The sequence below is a fragment of the Lutra lutra genome, chromosome 5 (assembly GCF_902655055.1).
Source record: "Lutra lutra chromosome 5, mLutLut1.2, whole genome shotgun sequence".
Classification (NCBI taxonomy): Eukaryota; Metazoa; Chordata; class Mammalia; order Carnivora; family Mustelidae; genus Lutra; species Lutra lutra.
Window position 1 is genome coordinate 123428260 of NC_062282.1, and position 22053 is coordinate 123450312.

Genomic DNA, 22053 nt, shown 5'->3' on the forward strand with positions numbered 1-22053 from the left:
TAAATTAATGTTTAAAAATTGAGTTATTTTTGCTATGTTATCTGATATGCCAGGAAAAAATAGATTATTATTCTTCAGGGTAACTAAAAGAGGTTATCACTACTCCCAAAAAGCGGGGGCGGGGAAGCTTTGTTTTGTACACATAAAATCTTAGACTTAAACAGATAAAAAAAAAAATGTCTAAAAAATACACCCATCTATGGATAAATTTCTGTAGACTGTTCCCACAGTTAATCAACAGGGACACATTTAAGAATATTATAAACATATATCAACATACTTATATTTGTCGAAGTTAAGATTCAAATTGGCTACAGCATAGCACACATCCAAGAATGTATGCCACATTGATTCAAAAATTCCCACTGAATATAACAAAATAAAAATCTGTGAATAAATATAAGGCATTCTAAAATAAAATCTGCAGGAAACCAACAAGAGTCCAACAAAGATTTCTATGATCTCAATTTTACTTCATAGATTGTTCATACAGTCTTCAAAATAGGTTTAGTTGTAGTGCCACACATTGACAATAGTTAACTGCTTACCAAAATACCTTTTTCCTGGTAGCTAAACATTATCACTTAAAAAAAAAAAAAAAAGTTAAGTGCTTGAGGGAATAAGAATGCAGCAGAAAATTACAGGAGCCCACATATCCTTTTTCTTAAATTTAATTTGTCATATATAAGGTTTTTATATACAATCAGTGTGCATTGTAACAGTTTATATTAAAAGTCAATCAAGTTTATCTAAAATGTTACCTGGCTGCATAGCACATTTGACATTATTGCCCACATGAAAAGGGAAAACAAATGGATTTACAATAACTTTTGGCCATTTTGGATTCTGAAAAGTGTTCATACACCTACCCTTTTAAACCAAATGCATCTGAAAAAAATGTTTCCAGAGCATGCAGTTTAGATTTTACATATTATCTCACCATTTTGTTACTACAAACACAATAATTACTAAAAAAGAAAAAAAAAAAAAGAAATAACATGTATCTAATAAAATAGTCAATATAAAAAGAGGACTATGGAATTAAGTGGCCCCTTTCCCCATTTTTTACATTCTAAACAATGATTCCATCAGACAAATCATTAAAAAGTGTTATTACACTGATATTTTTAAATGATAAGAAGGCCTGAGTTGGTAGGGAAAGGAACAGTCAAAAAAAGCCTGAGGAGGGAAAGGAAGTAAGGAAAGCTCATTTAATCCATTTACAATAATTTACAGCCATTTGTGTGTATGTGTGTGTGTAAAAAGGCATAATAATAGATCACAAACAGGAAATTCCTGGCTATTTTACAGATATAAGTACAGAATTTAAATATTCAAGCTTGTGATGAAAAGCGGCAAGGTGGTCGCAGTGTACAATGTAAACAAGTAGCTTTGGAAAGTGAACAAAGTCCTTGAGTGTTTTTTCTTTATTAAGAAAAGAACTCTCTTTCATTCCTTCCTGAAACATGATCACAGGTCAGAGTAAAGTTCATATACAAACATAATTTAAATGGAGGTCAGTCTAAAATCACTGACTTAAAAACAGTTTTATCCAGCCTATATGGAAGGGCAGTGTTGAGGTCCCTGTAATAGTAAACATTTTCCATTTCTTTAAAAAAGAAAAAAAAAAAAGTACTACAGTATTTGTAGTACAGTGCAGCATAATCCTTAAATATAAAAATATTTTCTCTTCTGTTGGGATAATAGACCTTGCATCCTGGAAAGAAGTAACAATACTGCTACTGATAGAAGATCTGTTTATATCTTTCAAGTCATGTAAGGCAATTACTGTGTTGGTTTATGATATATGGCTAAAAGAAAAGTCCGGAAAGACAAAGTATCAGTTTTTGTTATGTTTTCCGACTACTCCAGGTATGCTCGGGTGTACTTTTGTGTTCAACTGAGTGTTCAAATGGAGATCTGGAGCCATAAGGAGATCTCTGATCTAAAGGTGATCTGGGGCCACTACTGGAAGCTCTGTGGTCCATTTGCCAATCTGAATGATACCTATAATCCCTGGAAGATTTATGGTGTGTATATTCAGAACTTGCCCGATGGTCTGAATGTAACCGATGATCTGAATGAGAACGATGATCAGAATGAGATCTATCCTTTAAACTTCCTTCCAAATTTGACCTGTGATCTCTACTCCTGTGATCATCCAGTTTTCTGTGTTTCTCTCTATCACTGTAATACCTAATAAAAGATAAATGAGGGATTAAATTAATAGTGTGAATTAAAAATTTCCAAATAAAACAACTAAAAAATAAAACAGAAAAATACTTTAAGGCATCTTCTTAATTGTATATAAGCTCTGTGTTTCATTACAAAAACTTCCTAAATGAGCTTCAGTCATTGGCTCTATCTCTGCATGCCTTGCTGGAAACATGATTCAATCACAAAACTGAAGTGAATCATACAGGATACCTCAGGCACCAGCTTATTTTATATGCCCATTTTATTTTTTTAGTTATTTTTAAAATATTAAATATAATTTTATTTTTAGCTAAAGCATAACTGATACATAATATCGCATTAGCTTCAGGTGTACAACATAAAGAGATTTCAAATTATACACAATATGGAATGTTCACCATGGTTCAGTGTAGTTACCATCTGTCACCATACAAAGTTATTACAATATTGACTATTCCCAAGCTGTACTTTATATCCCGATATAAATTTATATTTACATAAATTCATAAATTTATATAATTATATATTATAATTATCTGAATTTATATAAATTTAAAACTGCAAGTCTATGCCTATTAATCCCCTTCACTTAATTCACCTATACCCCCAACTCCCACCTCCCTTCTGGCAATCATCGCTTTATTCTCTGTATTTACGAGTTTTGTTTGTTTTTCTGTTTTTTTTTTTTTTTTTAAGATTCCAGACATAAGTGAAATCATACAGTATTTGTCTTTCTCTGAATTATTTCATTTAGTTCAAATGCCCATTTTTCAACTGGTTGCTACTATCCTATGCAAAAGTTATACTAATACATCTTAGTTATCTGGAAGTGGGGATTAAGATAATGATACAGAATACACTTGAAATCAGAGCCTTTTATGAACTTTTAACCAGAAAAAAAATAAAGACCTCTAAAATGCAGTCTGTGAACTAATTTGCCAGAAGGGAATTTTCATTAGTTGGGGAAAGGTTGTTGTTATAAACAACATAAATTATGTTCTATAAACCTGTGAAATTATAAAAATTTACTACTACAAATAGATCCTTTTGTTTTGTGTGCCTTTTCTAATTCTAAGAGCAATTCCAGAATTGATGTATTTATGACAGTGTTTCTATGACAGAAGAAATTATTGCAGTGAGCCTAACTAAAATGAAAAGAAAATCTACTAATTTCTCTATTTCTGATCTTTTACTTATTCTTCTGTTTTATCTTTTGCTCTTCATAATTATAATTAACTGATGAAAGTATTCCTTTATCAAATAATGTATTTTGTGATATTAGGTTTTCTACTACTTAGTTTTCAAATAACAACAATAAACAGAGAAAACTTCTGATTTTAAGACTTCCCAGATTGTTGTGATTAAATATAAACTCAGTATAAGTGTTTTCACATCAGTTAATTTTTCCCGTTTTTTTTTAATGGAATACAAAACTCCCCTCATCAAATTTCAGTCATATTCCACTGAGCTTTTATTTTGCTCTATTATTGTATTTTGAAGAGTATTTGAGCCAATAATCTCCTAATCAACCAATAAAAATGAATACTATGATTTATTATAGCACTCTGATCTTAAATTAAGAATTAAAAAAAATTTTATAGAAATTCAGTTCTCAATATTAACAAAAATTACTTTGTATCAATTTTTTTTATTTGTAAACAAACCCCTTTATTTCACTTATGATTTGTAATGATTACCTGAATACTGAACTGACTGATAAAGTCGAGTATTGCAAACTTAAAAAAAAAAAAAGATATGAATAAGCAAAATTTCAAAACTAATTGTCCAGTTTACCTGCTTTCTTGCTTGTAATGATCCCAGTCACGATGATCTTTACCATTACTAAAAGAAGAATAGGGTCTTTTCCTAGAGTCAGTCTTTTTATAAGAATCTCCCTGATGTCGGTCTTTATGATGATCATGATACTGAGATAAGTGTCTATCAGATGAATAACTGTCCCTGCTGCTATCATCGTGATTTGTATTCTCTTTTAATCTTTCCACATCTGTTAGATAAAAGAGTATAGCTTTGGTTAATGATGTGTAAAAACAAATAAACAGAAAACAGACCAAAAAAAACATGGTAAACAAAAGTAACTTTGCTACTAGATTATAAGAACACCTATTTCAACTCCAGAAAAAAAAAAAAATCAGTTGTTCAACAGACAGTTAAAAGACTTTAGAAATGGTCTCTAAAGGCAGTTTAGTAAGGCCTACAAAAGAGTTACTGTATTCTGAAATGTGTAAAAATGCAACTGAAAAATTTAAGGCCCATTTTCCTCTCAGACTATACTTTCGTTGCTCTTGCACCAGTAGAACACATTATTATTAGATTTATTTGTTTTAAGATCTTATTTACTTGACACACACACAGAGAGAGAGAGAAGGATAGTAGAACACATTATTATTAGATTTATTTGTTTTAAGATCTTATTTACTTGACACAGAGAGAGAGAGAGAGAGAGAGAGAGAGAGAAGGAGAGAGCACACGCAGAGGGAGCAGGAGAGGGAAAAGAAGAAGCAGGCACCTTGCCAAGCAGGGAACCCAATGTAGGGCTTGATCCCAGGACTCTGGAATCATTACCTGAGCTAAAGGCAGATGCTTAACCAACTGAGCCACCCATGCATGCCCGAAATAACATTTTTAAAAAATACATTCACTTTAACAATTATTCTATAAGTTCTAGAAACTGACAAGAGGTTGATTTATGGGAAGGTTAATAAGCTAAAAGGATTACTGTTTAAGATAACAAGATTGGATATAAAAATGTGGGTATTACGTAAAACAAACCTGAAAGAGGAAAACAATTTTTAAATTTAGTCTCTAAAATAATTAGTAACACTTACCTGGATTTCTAATCACTTGAGCATTCAAGTTGCTGTTCTGGTCATTATTTTGCTAAAATAAATGCAGATATGTAAAAATCTTTAAAGTGGTTTCAAATACCCTTACAAAATTGGAAAAAGAAAAAAAAAAATAACCACCCTAAAAAGAAAATCCTGATGTTGAAAGAAGTCCTCATATATTAGAATGTATAAATGTATCACTTCCAGATACACTTCCAGATTTTTTAAAACATAGACTATCTGTCCCATGACTTTCTTTAAAATGAAAGAATTTTATTTAAAATTGAAAGAATTTTAGACTTACAGAAAAGGTGCAAAAAAAGTACCTAGAGTTCCCATATGCCTTTTACCCAGCTTCTCCTAATGTTAATATCTTACAAAAGAGCACAGCATAATCAAAACTGAGTAATTAACATTGGGACAATACTATGTACTGAACTAGAAACTTTATTCAAATTTTACATTTTTCCAGTAAAAATCTTTTTTCTGCTCCAAGACCCAATCTGGTATTCATATGAAAAATGAGTTTTCATGTTATCTTAATTTCCTCCAATTTCAGACAGCTTTTTAGTTGGTTTTTTTTTTTTTTGTCTTCGATGACCTTGACACTTCTGTAGAGTACTAGACAGTTATTCTATAGAACATCTTTCAGTTGGGGTTTGTCTGATATTTTTCTCATGATCAAACTAAGGTATGCATTTTTGCCAAGAATTCCACAAAAGTGATGTACCTTTCTTAGTGCATGTACTGAGGGTTTATGCTATTAACCCTGATCAAATGTTTAAGGTGGTTTTTAAACACTTTGGAGGAGATACCCTTAGACTATGCCAGTATCTTGTTTTCATGACCACTTATTTTAGCTTCCTTCAGAAGATCCTACCTGTAACAACTTTTATTGTGCTCTAACACTGATTTTGCATTTCCTTCATTCCTTCTACATTTATTAACTGAATTCTTCTATATGGAAGAATGTCTCAGTTTTAGTAACATAAACTAATGGAAAAAAATATGATCCATTAATTTACCTGAGATTCCTGTCGTTTTTTAATAGCATGTTTATATAATTTATGTAATTTTCTTGCGTCAAACTCCGTAAACTTAGATACAAAAATCCACAGGTTTCTAGAAGAAGAACAGGTAAATCAGTCTGGTGGAAAAAATTAAGCCTTTTTATGGAACCCCTAACCTCTAGACAGAAACACACATGCACACATACTTGGCCTTCTATGGAACAAAGCCCAAGGACATTATTTCTAGTATTTTTAAAAACTTTATATGGTTAAGACTCCAATCTTTTTAAGTAATCTCTGCATCCAACACCAAACTCACAACCTTAAGATCAAGAGTTCCATGATCCAAAGACTGAGCCAGGCTGGTGCTCCCATATGAATAAGACTCCAAATGAAATTTAACATTAACTTTTACATCTCTTCCAAATCCTTTCATTTTATAATGTTTTAGAATGAAAAGTAGTAATCCATCCTCATTTGAAACCAAAAAGTTATAAACTTACAAATCAGGAAGGGACTCATATCATGGTTCCTATTACTATAAAAGAAATAACCTATGTTAGTAGTCTGACTAAAGATACCATCAGATAGTGTGGATTAAGCTTGTTTAAGAAGGGTCCTAAAGAATGTGTTAAAGAGGGGTGCCTGGGTGGCTCAATGGGTTAAAGCCTCTGCCTTCGGCTCAGGTCATAATCTCAGAGTCCTAGGATCAAGCCCTGTATCGGGCTCTCTGCTCGGCGGAGAGCCTGCTTCCCCCTCTCTGCCTACTTGGGATCTCTGTCTATCAAATAAATCAATAAAATCTAAAAAAAAGAAAGAAAAAAAAGAATGTGTTAAAGAGCAACTGTATGGGACCCATTAACAGAGAAACTTTACATTTGGATCTTGAATATAAAAAGATAATGTGGCTATATTTCCATTTAAGCCTAATAAATATATATAATTGAACTTCACTGTATCCCTGTTCTATAGTTCTGTGGTTTGGGAGTCATCATGTGAGTTGAAAGAGCTTGAGATGTATAGAATTCTGTTTTATGGTATTTAAGGAAAGCATTAAAACTCTAGTATATATATTCCAACTATAAATAAAAGATTAAGCCAGACAATATAACGTAGTACTTTATGATTATTTCCTCTCCTTCCTCATAATCTTTTTTTTTTTTTTTTCAGATTATTTATTTCAGACAGAGAAGAGAGCGTGAACAGGGAAAGGGGCAGAGGGAGAGTTCTTGATCTCAGAACCCTGAGATCACAACGTGAACCAAAATCCAGAATCAGATGCTTAATGGACAGAGCCACCCAGGCGCCCCTCCTCATAATATATCTTATCACTCAGTTGAAAAATATACAGTGCCTTATATATAGTTTATAAAGGGTTGCAAGTACAGATGATGTTATTTTACAGATGATTACTAGTGGGCTCAGAGATATTCTGTAACTGTTCAAGATCACAAAGCCAATAATTAGCCAAGATGGGGACCAAGCATGTCTTCTGATACCAACTCCAGGAATCACTGCATGGCATTATAGGCACATGTCTTTATGCTTTTATTGTCCATGCATGGCTTCAGTGTCTTTAGTCATGATAGCTCAGTTTCATTTGTTTTCAAAAGCTTAGTGATCATAATCAACTTCGTCTCCTCTCTCTAACATGGTTCCTGGTGGAGTTTAAGGAGAAAGTGGACAAGGATAAAATCTCTCTTGTAATCATCAGTCCTTCAGAAGTATGTCATTATTACAGTTTTCTGCTTTAATGTATAGCTGTACTGCATAAAGCAAGGAAATCCACAAACTAATAAACTGATATGACTGGGTTGTGGTCATTTTGGAGTATTCCTAACTTGTCTAGTAGCGTGGCTTAACACTGATCTGGATCTGGTAGTCATTAAGTGATTTGTATAATATTATAGCAGCTCAGATTTATAAATTTTAAGATCAATTGTGTTGCTGCTGCGTCTAAAATAAAGGGGAAAGTAAAAGTCTGCATTTTACACTGCTTGAGAAAATTAATTTTTACAAGGCTGTATACTTAGACCTAGAAGATGAATTGCTAAATTTATATAACAATAAATTTATTTATTTGGTACTGCAAAATTCTAAAGTTATTACTAAGAAAAATTTGGCGAACTGTAGAAATTTCTAAAAATAAAATGCAGCCTGAATTTTAATAGAAGTTTCCACTACTTTTTTTTTTTTTTTTAAGATTTTAATTATTTGAGAGAGAGAGAGAATACACATGAACACAGGCAGGTAAAGGGGCACAGGGAAAGGGACAAGCAGACTCCCCACTGAGCATGGAGCCCAATGCAGGGCTCAATCCCAGGATTTGGGGATCATGACCTGAGCTGAAGTCTGGTGCTTTATTGACTGTGCCACCCAGCCAACCCTTCACTACTTTGTGTTTAAAGGAAGAGGTGCCACCTGTGGCTTATCACGACATATAATTAAGCAATCTTTCACAAATACAAAGCTTTGAAGTTAAAGGGAAAAAATGAAAACAATCGCCCTCAGACTACCTCTTTAAACATTATTTTGTTACCTAAACTTCAGAATAAGAAACTGAAATAATAAGACACAAATAGATGGTTACGTAATTACAAATTTCATGTTTCCTGAAAAGCACATCACTTACTTTCTCCACTGCTTGATTTGTTCAGGATTTGCATACTCTTTCAGACATTCTGTGATATGGTCTCCAATTTTTATTAAACACTGTCTAGTATGCTCCAATTGTTCTCTTTCTGAAAGGCCTTTTTCAGGCCTATCAAGTTGTTTCAAAGCTGCTTTGACAGGCCTCATCCTTTCTTTACACTTTAAATATGGGAAAATAAGAACATGTATTAAAAATAAGAATTCAACAAAGATCTTTTTCCTTCAATACATCTATATGAGTAAATATAACACTATTTGATGCTAAAATAAGCATTAAAGCTTGCATCGCAGCTCTTAAATATCAGGGTTTTTTCTCTCAGATTTTCTTCAGAAAGTAAGGTTTTCCACTATCGTTTAAATTCAATCTTTATGTATGTTAAAGCTTTGGGTTTACTTACCTTCTATAAAAATGGTTACTTTATGCCTTGTAACACATTATTAAGCAGTCTTAAACACAGAATGTTAAAAAATAATATATCTCAAAACACAACTTAGTATCTTAGATTCACTCTAATATAGAATAAAATGTAAAAAATAAGGATCTTCATAAAATAAAAATGCTGGCAAAGATATTAAAATCAATGTAGCTATAAGTATAAACTGTCTACGCTTCTAAACCTTTGGGACAAAAGAAAGTAGCTAAAGAATTTTGCTCTTATATTTTGGCTGGTCAGGGAACTGGGAATGCTTGATAGGAACCAACCTTTTCCATTGCCTACATATCACTGGCATGCCAATAAAAGGATGATATATCAAAAACTGTATGATTTAGTTAAAAGTCCAACATGTGCAATAAAAGCTATAACCTTAAGCCAAAACTAAATAAGAGTATTACTAAAAAACCAAACTATACAAATTTTATTTATGCATACAAATGCAAAACAAATGTAAAATGAATAATGATATCCTCAAGTAGCAAAGCTGGGTTAGTTCCCAGAATGTTAAGGATGGATCAACTATAGAAAATATATTTAGTTGAACCAACATCATTTAAAGAAGAAATCCTCATATCACTGCCATGGAAGGGCCAGTCTTATTAAGTGTCTGTATATGTGTGGAATCGTTTCTGAGTATTTTATTCTGTTTTATTGACTTATTTATCCAAATCGCTTGGAAGTTATCTATCTTCTTTCAGGAATAATTTAAATAATATTAGAATTACATGCTTTTTAGTTAAAATCAGAATTCTGCCAGGCCTGTTGTCTTTTTTTTATTAAGGGAAAATCTTTTCCTTTCTAATTTCCAGCATTACTCCTCTCTGTTCTCCACATTTCCTGTTTCTTGCTCGATTTTGGTAGTTTATATTCTGCTAGAAAATGATTCATTCAACATATGTAATTTGAGTACATACCATGTTCTAAGCATTATCTCAGACCCAGGAAATAGAGCAATAAATAAAAGAGATCTTGCTTTTGTGGAACTTGTACTCTAGTAGGAGAAAACAGCCAATAAATAAATAAGATGCAGTGTGTTGGATGGTGACAAAGAAAAATAAAGCAAGAAAAGTAGACAGATTTCTACTTCAAGTAAGACTTCAGAGAAGAGTGATGTTTGAGCATCTATTTAAAGAAAATGACAGAGTAAGCGATTTTGAGCAGAGGGAAGAACAAGTACATATGTTCTAAAAATTGAAAGTTCATGGGGCGCCTGGGTGGCTCAGTGGGTTGGGCCGCTGCCTTCGGCTCAGGTCATGATCCCAGGTCCTGGGTTCAAGCCCCGCGTCGGGCTTTCTGCTCAGCGGGGAGCCTGCTTCCTCCTCTCTCTCTCTGCCTGCCTCTCTGCCTACTTGTGATTTCTCTCTGTCGAATAAATAAATAAAATCTTTAAAAAAAAAAATAAATAAAAATAAATAAAAATTGAAAGTTCAAAGGAATAGTATAAATGCCAGCATGGCCGGAACCTAGAAGTAGCAAGAGATGATGGGGATAATAAACCAGATACAGTATCTTTTAGCCTATTATGAATCTTTCATCCTGAGTCAGGGAAAGCCACTCTTCGAAGGATTTGAAGCAAAAAAATAAGCAGGGGTGACTTTACCCTCTCTGTAACAGTCATTATCACTCTGGCTGCTGTGTGTGGAGTATGCACTGAGGAATGAAAAGGGTATGAGCAAAAGATGAATGGGAGCAGTGAAAAACAGCTAAGAAGCTTTTGAAATAATTGAAGGCAGAGATGGATATAGCTTGAAGTAGTATGGAAGAGCCAATATGATTTGCTCATTGCCTGATAGCGGAAAAGAAAAAAAGAATTCCTGACCAAAATCTATGCTAAGGCCAAGGCCTGAAGTTGGGAATTGGAGCAATGATAACCAATATTTACAAAGCACTTGCTAGGTATTAGAAGCCATGTGTTGTGTAAAGTCACCTCATTTAATTCTGCTAGTAGACCTTTGCAACACTATTTATTTTATTGAAGAAACTGAAGCTTAAAGTGAAATGACATCTATCAAACCCAGGTCTGACCTCAAAGGCTGTACTCTTTCTTAACTGTTAAATTACATAGGATATTTAGGAGACAAATCAATAAGACACAAAGAAAATCAAGAGGTGTCAAATTAAGCAAAGATGTAAAGGAAAATGAAGACCAAGAAAAGACCACCGAATTTAATAATCAGAGCTACTTCCAAATAAAATTTATATAGCAGTAAAATCCTAATCATGTGAGCTCAGAAAGTTTGGCTACAGAGTCCATGTTGAAAACTATTCTATTCTCTCCATAATACAAGCGATTTTAAGATCAATCATAAAAGTTGATGGAGAAGAAACTCGTGCATTGGGCACAACAGGAAGTTTTCCATTTCAGCAGTTATATGAACCAGTCAGAAGGCTAAGGAGGAAATGTAGGCAAAGAAAGGTGGCAAGAGGTACTATCTCACCTAACTCAGTAATGAATAGGCAGAGTAAGGGCAGCAGTTCAAAAGAGTTCAGTCTTCACTTCAGAAAAGCAAAAGCACACCACCACCTCCCTATTCCCACCCAATAGAGAGGCTTTAAAAAAAAAAAAAATCAACAGAAAATAGAGAGAGGCTAGATTAAGAACCAGGTCACAAACAGAAAGGTTAACCTTAAAAAGATGCTGAGGGATCCCAGCATGTAAGAGATAAAAATGAAAGTCCAGAGATATGTTCAAATAAGTACGATGGAAATCAGGAATAAGAGTAGCTTATTCTGTCTCCAACATTCTTAGGGATTGGAGGGATGTAAACAGCCTAAAGTAAGAAGGAGAAAAAAACTGAGGTAGGAACTACTATACTTAAAGAGCATGAAAAATTCTGAAGGTGTATTAGGGCATGCCATGGAATGAGCAGGAACAAATAAATAAATGGGTTCAATGATCAACATTCTCTAGTTAGGGTACAAAGTAGAAGAAAATGGGAAAAGAAGGTAACCTGGGCATCTAAAACAGTGTAGGAGGTAAAACAAAAGCATGTTTTTAGAAGTGAAAATTTCCATCTTTCAAGTATAGCATTTGATTAATACTAGCAATAAAACTGACTTAAAATTATACCAAAACAGCAAAAAGATTCAGATTCTAGAGATCCTAAAGAGGAAATAGTCTTTTTTTAAAGATTTCATTTATCTTTTTAGAAAGAGGGAGGAGAGAGAGCATGTGCAAGTGCATAAGAGGGAGAGGCAGAGGGGGAGGGAGAGAATCTTAAGGAGGCTCCAACACGGGGCTCAATCTCATGACCCTGAGATCATGACCTGAGCCAAATCAAGAGTCAGAAGCTTAATCAACCAAGCCACCCAGGCACCCCAAAGATGAAATATTCCCATATGAATACATATTTACATGTATTTGTGTATACCGTAACCGTATATAAATAAGATACATTTATATCAGACTATAGATTTTCCCTTTAGGTGCTACCAATAATAATTTATCTCTTATTGAAGAATAATTTGTACCTTTCTCATATCATTCAGTCTTTTTTCTCTAGTAACATTTCTACTACTCCTGATTTTGCTCTGTATCTGGATTTTTTTAGTCCTTTAACAATCTGCTGGCATGTCTATATTCAACAACAATATCCACCACAACCACTACCAATTTTTTGAGCAAAGTACTAGCTGAAAACTTTCTATGTATCAACTCTTCTGATCGTGATACTTACTTTTCTAATAGCAGCACTCTGGCTCCAGAGCCAGTACATTCAATTGCTGCACGTAACTGCTTTCCCACACTGCAACCTCACTATAAAGTTTTCCTCAAAATTTATATCACAATTAATTTCACAGTAGAGACTATTTTGGGTTCTTGATTATATAAAGAACTCATTTGGAAAGAGGCCAAGATTGAGCCTCCCTGACTTTGATGAATATAAAAGCATGACAACACGTAAACCCAGTATTTATTAGCCAAATTGTTAGTTAAAGTAGCCTATGAAACTGTACTAGTTCACAAGAGGGAACAGGCAGAAATTTTAGAAACCTTTCTATCAATTTGACAATGTAATTTTAGGTCTACTGAATCTGGTAATACAATGGGGCTTACGTTTTGCATTTTCCCCTTATTTTCACTTTTCTAATGAAATAAATTCACTATTTGTTTTTATTGTACTTTCTAAGAATATTGGTCTATAAAAGATTGGGGAAAAAAAGCTAGTCCTATTCTATAGATAAGAAGCAATGTTACAAAGATAAAAGGTACAGGAACAGAGAAGTTTACAATTCTAAAGCTGAAGGGAAAAAAGTTTGCTCCAAGCATTCCCTAAATGCCTCTCCTTAAAGTCTTTATTAAAGAGCTTTTCCAAGTTAATTCTAAATTTAAGAAAACTTTCAAAATTTAAATCTATTGCCTTTATTAATCTGAACTGTAGTACTACCCAATTCAAATACACTTCTAAATTAAAAGCTCCAGAAGATAAAATTGCCAATTAAAATACTGTATGAATTCTTACTAATAACCAGCAAGTCTACTACTTACAATGCTGAATGTCTTCTGATCTAGCTCTTCAGATTCTTCAGATATGGGAACTGGTTCACCACCTGCGGTGATATGAACTGGAGCATCTGACACTGAAGATTTCTTGGATCTTTCCTTGCTATCAGACTTGGATTCACTCAACTAAAGAAAAAGAGAAAATAAAAACAAAAGTCCAACAAAAACAAAGGTAAAATGATTAACACTTCCAGAAAACAATTACTGTCTTACTTTATTCTACAGTGATTTTGTTCACATTCCACACTCTATTTTATCTGTCTGGGAAACCAAAAATGGATCCACTCTGCAATGTTACCATATAGGTAAAGCTTTAAAAACAAACAAACAAAAAAGTTTTTCTCCTTTTCTAGATATCCATATGTATTTTTAAAGAACTTGGTTATTCAGGCTAATTTGGGATGATAGGCAATTTATTTTCCTAAAATGTAAATATGCTGATTGTGTCACTTTCTAAGTTTATATTATGATTTGCATACCTTTTCTTCCTTTATGTCTTTTTCTTTCTGTATAGCTTCTTTTACTTTGTTTTCTCTTTTCTCTTTAAAATCTTTTTCCTTTATATCTTTCTTATCCTCTTTTTCTTTTAGCTCCCTTTTAAGTTCTCTTTTATTCTCTTTTTCTTTTGCTTCCCTCTTTTCTTCTGATTCCTTCTTTATAAAAACATCTGGCTCAGGTCTTTCTTCACTGTCTCTTTCTGTTTTAATTTTTTTATTTGGATGTTTCACAGAAGTGATCTCATCCTGAAAAGGGCAAGTATGGCCAATGTATTACTAACCAAATCTTGACAAAGACTAATTTCTTTTCTTTGCATGACTATGGATTGCATGTACATGGATTCAGAAAGAAATAACCCAGAATCCCGTTAATAATGATACATGCAAAGTTCACCTTCCTATAAAAACTAAAGTAAGCCAGTCCCATTCAAAATTCAAAATAAAATGAAAGGAAACAGAACCTCATTTAAACGGCAAATGTTTGAAAAGGACGGACCTCTGCTCTATCCCTCTTAGTGATGGGTAGAATTCTGTTTCATACATGAGACTATGTAATGAACTACAAAAAAGGAACTTTAGTACCTTAAAGTAAAATTTGTCTTAGTTCAAATTTTAAATGTTAAGTATACTAAAGCATGCTATGTGCCTTTCTAATATAAAAATCTTTCTAAAAACACATTCTCACCTTTTCATCATCTTCATCAGACTTCTCTGAAGGCAGGGGTGAAGAATCACTCTTTATTTCTTCTTTCACTTTTATAGACTTCATTGCTTTATTCTTCTTAGCTCTTGCTTTTCTCCTCTTTGACCCTCCCTAAAAATAATTATTTTTATTCTAACCAACTCCACAGATTCAGTTAAAAAAAAGAAAAAAAAGATTCTTGAATACTAAATCTAAAAAGCTAAAAGAACAGATATTCCTACCCAATCCTTAGTCTAATCACAATAAGCTACACCAGTCTTAGAAAATCAACAAAAGTGATTTTGTACATATTATCAAGTACATATTTGTACAAATCAAGTACATATTATGAATAACAGGAACTAACGACAATTAATTATTCCCTTAAAAAAGGATTAGAGAAAAGCAGAAGTTGAAAGAAACAGAAGGAAGGTTTTTCACCTTCCTAAATTACTATTATCTTAAACTAAATTTGATCCTACCAGAGACAGCATTACAAATATTTTTATTGGTACATAGGTAGTTACTAACATTGTGGTTATAATGCAAATGGTTAAAGGCTGTTAGTTTCCAATTACCCCTTCTTCAGTGTATTTTTCCTACTATTTTGGACCCCCTGCCCCTAATAAATAAGCTCAGTGTTCTTTACACTGTACCTTCAGCTCTCCAATACCACCAAATAAAAGAGTAATAGAGGCTTGATCTCTTAAAAAGTACACCACTTTAAACAGGTTGCCCCTAGTACCTATCCAAACATTAGGAAAAAAACCTGGATCCCACTTCTGAAAAAAGGACATACCAGTTTTAACAGAAATGCAGAGATAACTTAGGGCAAAATGTCATCAAATGCAATTAAAGTTATCAAATTACAGAAAAATACACTTATAAGGTCATATTAGCCTCAGATATCTAGGGCTTTCAGTAAACTAAATTTATCATACTGAAAAGTAAACTGCTCTTTTTTTTTTTTTTTAAGATTTTATTTATTTATTTGACAGAGAGAGAGAGATCACAAGTAGAGAGGCAGGCAGAGAGAGAGAGGGAAGCAGGCTCCCCGCTGAGCAGAGAGCCTGATGCAGGACTCGATCCCAGGACCCTGAGATCATGACCCGAGTCGAAGGCAGCGGCTTAACCCACTGAGCCACCCAGGCGCCCCTAAACTGCTCTTTAAGCAACTAAATTTTAACTTACTGCACCAGAAAGCCTCTGAGCTTCTTTTTTGGCAAGATCTCTACTAAGTAATTTGATGAGGTAGTCCGCACGTGTCTGCAATTGCTTTGCTTGTGGTTTTTTATCAGGATCATCAGGAAGGATCTTGAAAGAAATTAATTTTTTCAGGTTGTTTTTAATAAGTAATATGAAAAATTTATTGCCTATACATAAGGCTTACACATTTAAAGAAACAAATAATTTACTGCAAGTTCTAACTGTTGAAATTTGAATGCAGTAAGAATGCAAAATACATTTTTTTATTTATACCTACACCACAGCAAAGATTTCATTTGCCTGGGAATGAGTTCTAAATAAATACATGAAAAAAAAAATCACTCCATTCAAAATAATATAAAGTGTGAGGTTAGAAATTTCCTTCAAATGTACAAGTATATTTAGCATCCAGTGTTATTAAACATTATTTTTAGATTTCTTCCCTCTCTTAGTAACAGTATATTTAACTATAAAGTATACAAAAATTCATCAAATACAATGTATCAGCTAGTATGTGACCCAAAGTATGGACTCTGAAGAAATTTTTACAGTGGGAATTTAAGCTATTCAAGTTTGGCTTCACAGATAGCAAATGATGAAACACCAATATCAAAAGTGACTGTGAAGAAGTAAAATATAAAAAGATATATGATAATAAGGCAATGCTTCCAGTGTTTTCCAGTCTAGGCAAAAAAATGATTTTAGTTGTGGTAGTATCAAATCACTAAAACCCCTAAACATTAATAATTTAAAAAAAATTATTTTGCTCTTGAATAATGTGACAGAATGAGAATTTTACTTTAAACCTAGTAATATGAAGAAAAATAAACCTATGCCTTAATAAAAAAATATAATTTCAGAGGTAAAGCAAAATCTAAGAGACATTCAAATTCAACCCCTTCATGAAAATCAAGAAGCCAAGGTCATACAGCTAGTTGCAACCTTGGTTTCCTATCAATTGAGTTTATTTCTAACATAATTTAAAAGCAAAAATATAATTCAGTATCAGTAGTCTACAGAAACAAGAAATATATAAGTACCTTGTGTGTTAAACTGAGGTCAGGATCCATTTTAATCATTTCCCAGCTTCCATATCCATATTCATAGATACCAATTAACAAATTGGAATCATCTTCTTTGCCCCAGTCTATATCAAAATGAGCTGCCTTTGTGTGGCATGGGATAGTATACCTGTATCAAAGTTAATAACCACTTTCAAGTTTATAACTGCCATTTTTTTTTTTTAAGATTTTATTTATTTATTTGACAGAGAGAGATCACAAGTAGGCAGAGAGGCAGGCAGAGAGGGAGGGAGGAAGCAGGCTCCCTGCTGAGCAGAGAGCCTGATGCAGGGCTAGATCCCAGGACCCTGGGATCATGACCTGAGCCGAAGGCAGAAGCTTAACCCACTGAGCCACCCAGGCGTCCCTATAACTGCCATATTAAAAATTAATTTTGAAGGACATATTTCAGTTATTGGAACTTCAAAATACTATGCCTTATTTATTTTTAAAAACATTTCATTCAAACTAGCCAATGATATAAGACTTTTATAACATACATACAAATTCGAATTATTGAATAACAACAAATAGTTTACAATGGATAAAGTAAACAACTCACTGCTTTCTTTCTTCTGGATCTGAAGGAATGGATTTGTGCAATGGTATTAATTCTTCTTCGTGGGAGATGACGAGCTTGGCATTCACCTGTACACCTGATATTCGGAATGTTGGACCCTTCACTTTTCCAAGTCTACCACCTTAAGTTTAAGACATAAAAAAAATGAAATATCAATTCTACAAAATACAAAGATATGCTATTACTTATATTAATAATCATTAATATTTAACTGTATTTATAAGTATTACTTATTTATATTACTGAGTGGTGGCACTTGCTGCAAACCTTAAATTTCACAAGATTTTTCAGTACATACTATAGAGATTACAATAAAGCAGATGTGGATTCACAGAAAGCATTTCATAGAAAGTATTCCCATAAATGTTTTATCAATTGCACAAGATACATCTATTAATACTCTTACCTTCTAAATAAGTGTTCTAGCATAATTTTTCTCAGTATACCTTATTACTAAATATTAGCTAAATATTTTAAGTAAATTACAAAATAAGCATAATGAAATAACTATGCCCAAAGCCATTACCACATAGGCACACTATCTTTTCCCAGCCATCTATACTAAAAATACAGAAACTTCTGATGTTACCAATTAGTTAGAATACATCAGACAGATAGAATCTACTGCTTTCAAGAATACAATTCTGTTACCCTTTCCTATTACCCAGTATGGTCCTGCTTTGTTTTTCAAAGCATCTTTTAAGAGTGGTGAAAAGGTAAATACCCTCCTAACTCAGTAAAAGCGTTATTTGAAACTTCCAGTTACTCTCTTTTTAAATCATTCTCACTTTAATATTACCTGTTCGTTCTGTTCCTGAAGAATTATCCTTTAAAGCTTTAATGCAACCATTATGCACCAATTCTCCTAATCGTCGGAGGTCTGTCTCTGACTTATCAACTAATTCAGCATCCCGAGCAATTGCATCTAATCTGTTAATGAAATAATAAAATTTTCAGGTAAATACAGAGAATAAAGTGGTAGCATTTAAGACACAGTAGTTCCACTCTACCTCAACCTCTACATGTCACTCTACATCCCCTAAAAAGTCTAGTTCACATAAATGGCACAAGATACATAAAAAAGGAGTTCAAAAAGTGTTTAAAAATTTGGCAGGGAAACTATTTATTTATGCATTTATTCAAGAATAATAAAGTTAACCGATTCATTATAAAAAAATGGTATGCTCCCAGGGCTCCTGGGTGGCTCAGTGGGTTAAGGCCACTGCCTTCGGCTCAGGTCATGGTCCCAGGGTCCTGGGATCGAGTCCCGCATCGGGCTCTCTGCTCAGCCTGCCTCTCTCTCTCTGCCTGCCTCTCTGCCTACTTGTGATTTCTGTCAAATAAATAAATAAAATCTTAAAAAAAAAAAAAATGGTATGCTTCCAACTTGAAGATTATGTAATAATTCTATAAAAGCTCTTCATAACCAATCATATCTTAAATTCTAAAGTGGCTAAACATTGTAATAAAGATGATCCTTGAACACAGGCTTGATCTGGACAGGTCTAATTATATGTGGACTTTTTTTTGGTAAATATAGTAACTCTAAATATCCAAAATAAAACAGAAAATATCTTTAAGAGGGAGTTCTAGAGAGAAAAAATAGAATTGAGCCAATCTGAGTCTTAGCTACTGTATATTCAGACATTGGGCCTTCCACAACAAAGGACAAAGAATATTCAAATCACCAACAATTATTGAAATTAACCATTAACTTAAACACACACACACACACACACACACACACACACACACACACACACACCCCTGTCCTGATAAACTAAATTTTAAACATGAACTATAATTAGGGAAACTTTGTAAATGATTTTTAAGCAAATTTAATGAAGTAGTTAAAGCCAAGAGTAATATATGTAAATAAAGCTGAAAGCACATAACACACGTCCTGTGATTCTAAGAATGAAATATTTACCTTTCCAGAGGGCCACCAAATTTCTTGTAACTCTTGATAAACCTAACAGAAAATAAATGTTTGGTTTAAATGTGTTATCCATTAAAAAATGATATATAAATATACAGAAATAAGAAAACAACTGTTAGTGCAAGAATTAATTCAAGGCACTGTTACTACTAACACAAATGAAGAAACCATGCTAAAGACAAAAATGTTAAAACATTAATATATACCAAGTAAGACAAGACATATTTTAACACCCAGCATGATGTTTAGAAACCAATATAAATAAAACAATAGAAGCTAAATTTTATTTTAGAAATTATTTTATTATTTTCACAAGACAAGTTCAAGGCTACCACAGGAAGTATGTCCAGAATTATCAACCATACTACACCTCCTTCACATTCCAAGTATTGATAAAAGTTTACTAAATAATAGCTTTATTTCAGATGTATGGTATAATACCAACAATGGAAAATAAAAATTTTACTTAAGAACAAAGCTACCAAGTGGTTGATGGATGAGGGAAAATATCCAGGAAAAGTAGAAGTTGAAATGTTCTTCAACTAAAGACAGAAAGTCCAGCAAATCAGGTGGTCATAAAAGTACCCTTAACAAAATCTAACAACATATTTAGTTTTCTGGTAGAAAGAATGAGGAAGAACTTTATCGGTCAGGTCTATGATTTAAAAGAAAAGAGTTAAAATGGCTTGAAAGAAATAACAAACTCTCAAAATATAACAGTAAGCAAACCTTTTTACAAATTTCATAAGCAAAAATATTACATAAACAAAAGCAGGCTGATATCCCATTCCCCTTATATAAATGTATATAAAGAAAAACATATTTTCAAAGAAAACTGTAACTTATCCTACATGACTATCTTACCTCAATTCTTACTTGGACATATCAGAAATGCTTTTAACACTGCTACTTTCAAAAAGCAAACCTCCTCAGTGTTAAAAAAATAGAAAAATATCGAACTAAAGTAGTCCCACATAAAAATAGTAATGTTGGGAGTCATAAATGCAGGAAAAAATTTTAATAAATAAATCCAATGTACTAAAATATACACTCCTTATTCAAAAGGGTCACTATTCCAAACCACATTAATAAAACCAAAAAAATTTAGCAGTCTAAGTAGACTAACAATAAATAACATGCAGAGATTAGATACCAAACTTTATTTTCCATAGCTATAATGAAGACCCAAAAGCAGAACCATCCAATTCCTACACAATTATCATATATTTGCCTCCTCTAAAACCTTCATTTTAATTTTGAAAATTATGGAAATTTGTACATTTAAATTTCACCTTCTAACAAAAGCAAGTTGAAGTAAAATAGTCTTATGTCATCTTACCGCCTAATTTCTGCATCACTAAATCCTTTGATATTCTCTCGAGGAATAGTCCGTGGTCTTCCACGTTTCTTTGGCCTTTTCCTTTCTGAGATGGAGTCACTATCAGATCCAGAATATCTCCTACTTCTACTGCGCCTCCCTTCACTTCCATTAAAACTAATCTGGAATTGGAAAACAAAAATTTATCCAACCTTAGACTAAAGAAGCCTTCTAACTCTAAGAGCAAAGAAAACATTAAGAGAATTAACAAATTCAAATGTTGTCTGTATATCAAAAATTTTTCTATAAATAAAACCAAAAAAGCCAACAAAACAGAGAAAAACATGGCAGTTTAATGACAAAGAGTTATTAACAGCCCCAAACATTTTTTTTAAAATTTTTTTTTTAAGATTTATTTATTTATTTGACAGACAGAAATCACAAGGAGGCAGAGAGGCAGGCAGAGAGAGAGGAGGAAGCAGGCTCCCCACGGAGCAGAGAGCCCGATGTGGGGCTCGATCCCAGGACCCTGAGATCATGATCTGAGCCGAAGGCAGAGGCTTTAACCCACTGAGCCACCCAGGCACCCCACATTTTTTAAAACATTCTTATAAATTAGAAAGAAAATACAAAATTGTCTTTTTTTTTTTTTAAATATTGATTAGAGAGAGAATGCTCACATGTGAGAAGGGGAGGGGCAGAGAAGAGGGAGAAAGAATCTCCAGCAGACTCCCTGCTGAGAATGAGGCCTGATGCTGGATCTCACAACCCCTGACATCATGACCTCAGAAGAAACCAAGAGTCAGATGCTTAACCAACTGAGCCACCCAGGTGCCCCCAAAATTGTTCTTTTGTAAAAATGAGAAAAATTATTAATAAGTGATTAATCAAATAGCATAAACAGAATTAAACAACCTCAATGGTAAATTTTTTTAAATAAGAATTGAAGTAACAGTATTTATAACACCAATTTTTTTTTTTAAGATTTTTATTTATTTATTTGACAGACAGAGATCACAAGCAGGCAGAGAGGCAGGCAGAGAGAGAGAGGGAAGCAGGCTCCCCGCCGAGCAGAGAGCCCGACGCGGGGCTCGATCCCAGGACCCCGAGATCATGACCTGAGCC

At 33.2% G+C, this 22053-nt stretch overlaps 1 protein-coding gene across 2 annotated transcripts in view; it reads right to left on the reverse strand.

The window, feature by feature from the left end:
- Positions 1 to 655: 655 nt before the first annotated feature.
- The window catches only part of CHD1 (chromodomain helicase DNA binding protein 1), a 74202-nt gene continuing 52804 nt past the window's right edge, over positions 656 to 22053 (reverse strand). The window contains exons 24-37 of one of the 2 annotated variants that reach the window (XM_047729163.1): positions 20950 to 21110; positions 19602 to 19643; positions 18471 to 18601; positions 17654 to 17792; positions 17071 to 17221; positions 16016 to 16138; positions 14828 to 14956; positions 14125 to 14388; positions 13631 to 13771; positions 8685 to 8863; positions 6068 to 6164; positions 5043 to 5094; positions 3991 to 4201; positions 656 to 2196 (exon numbers count right to left, since the gene is read on the reverse strand). In XM_047729163.1, coding sequence (XP_047585119.1) covers positions 1851 to 2196; positions 3991 to 4201; positions 5043 to 5094; positions 6068 to 6164; positions 8685 to 8863; positions 13631 to 13771; positions 14125 to 14388; positions 14828 to 14956; positions 16016 to 16138; positions 17071 to 17221; positions 17654 to 17792; positions 18471 to 18601; positions 19602 to 19643; positions 20950 to 21110 — 2166 coding nt within the window. In that variant the 3' untranslated portion in view covers positions 656 to 1850. The remainder of the gene's footprint in view (positions 2197 to 3990; positions 4202 to 5042; positions 5095 to 6067; positions 6165 to 8684; positions 8864 to 13630; positions 13772 to 14124; positions 14389 to 14827; positions 14957 to 16015; positions 16139 to 17070; positions 17222 to 17653; positions 17793 to 18470; positions 18602 to 19601; positions 19644 to 20949; positions 21111 to 22053) is intronic. The other variant, XM_047729164.1, reaches the window with a different exon arrangement.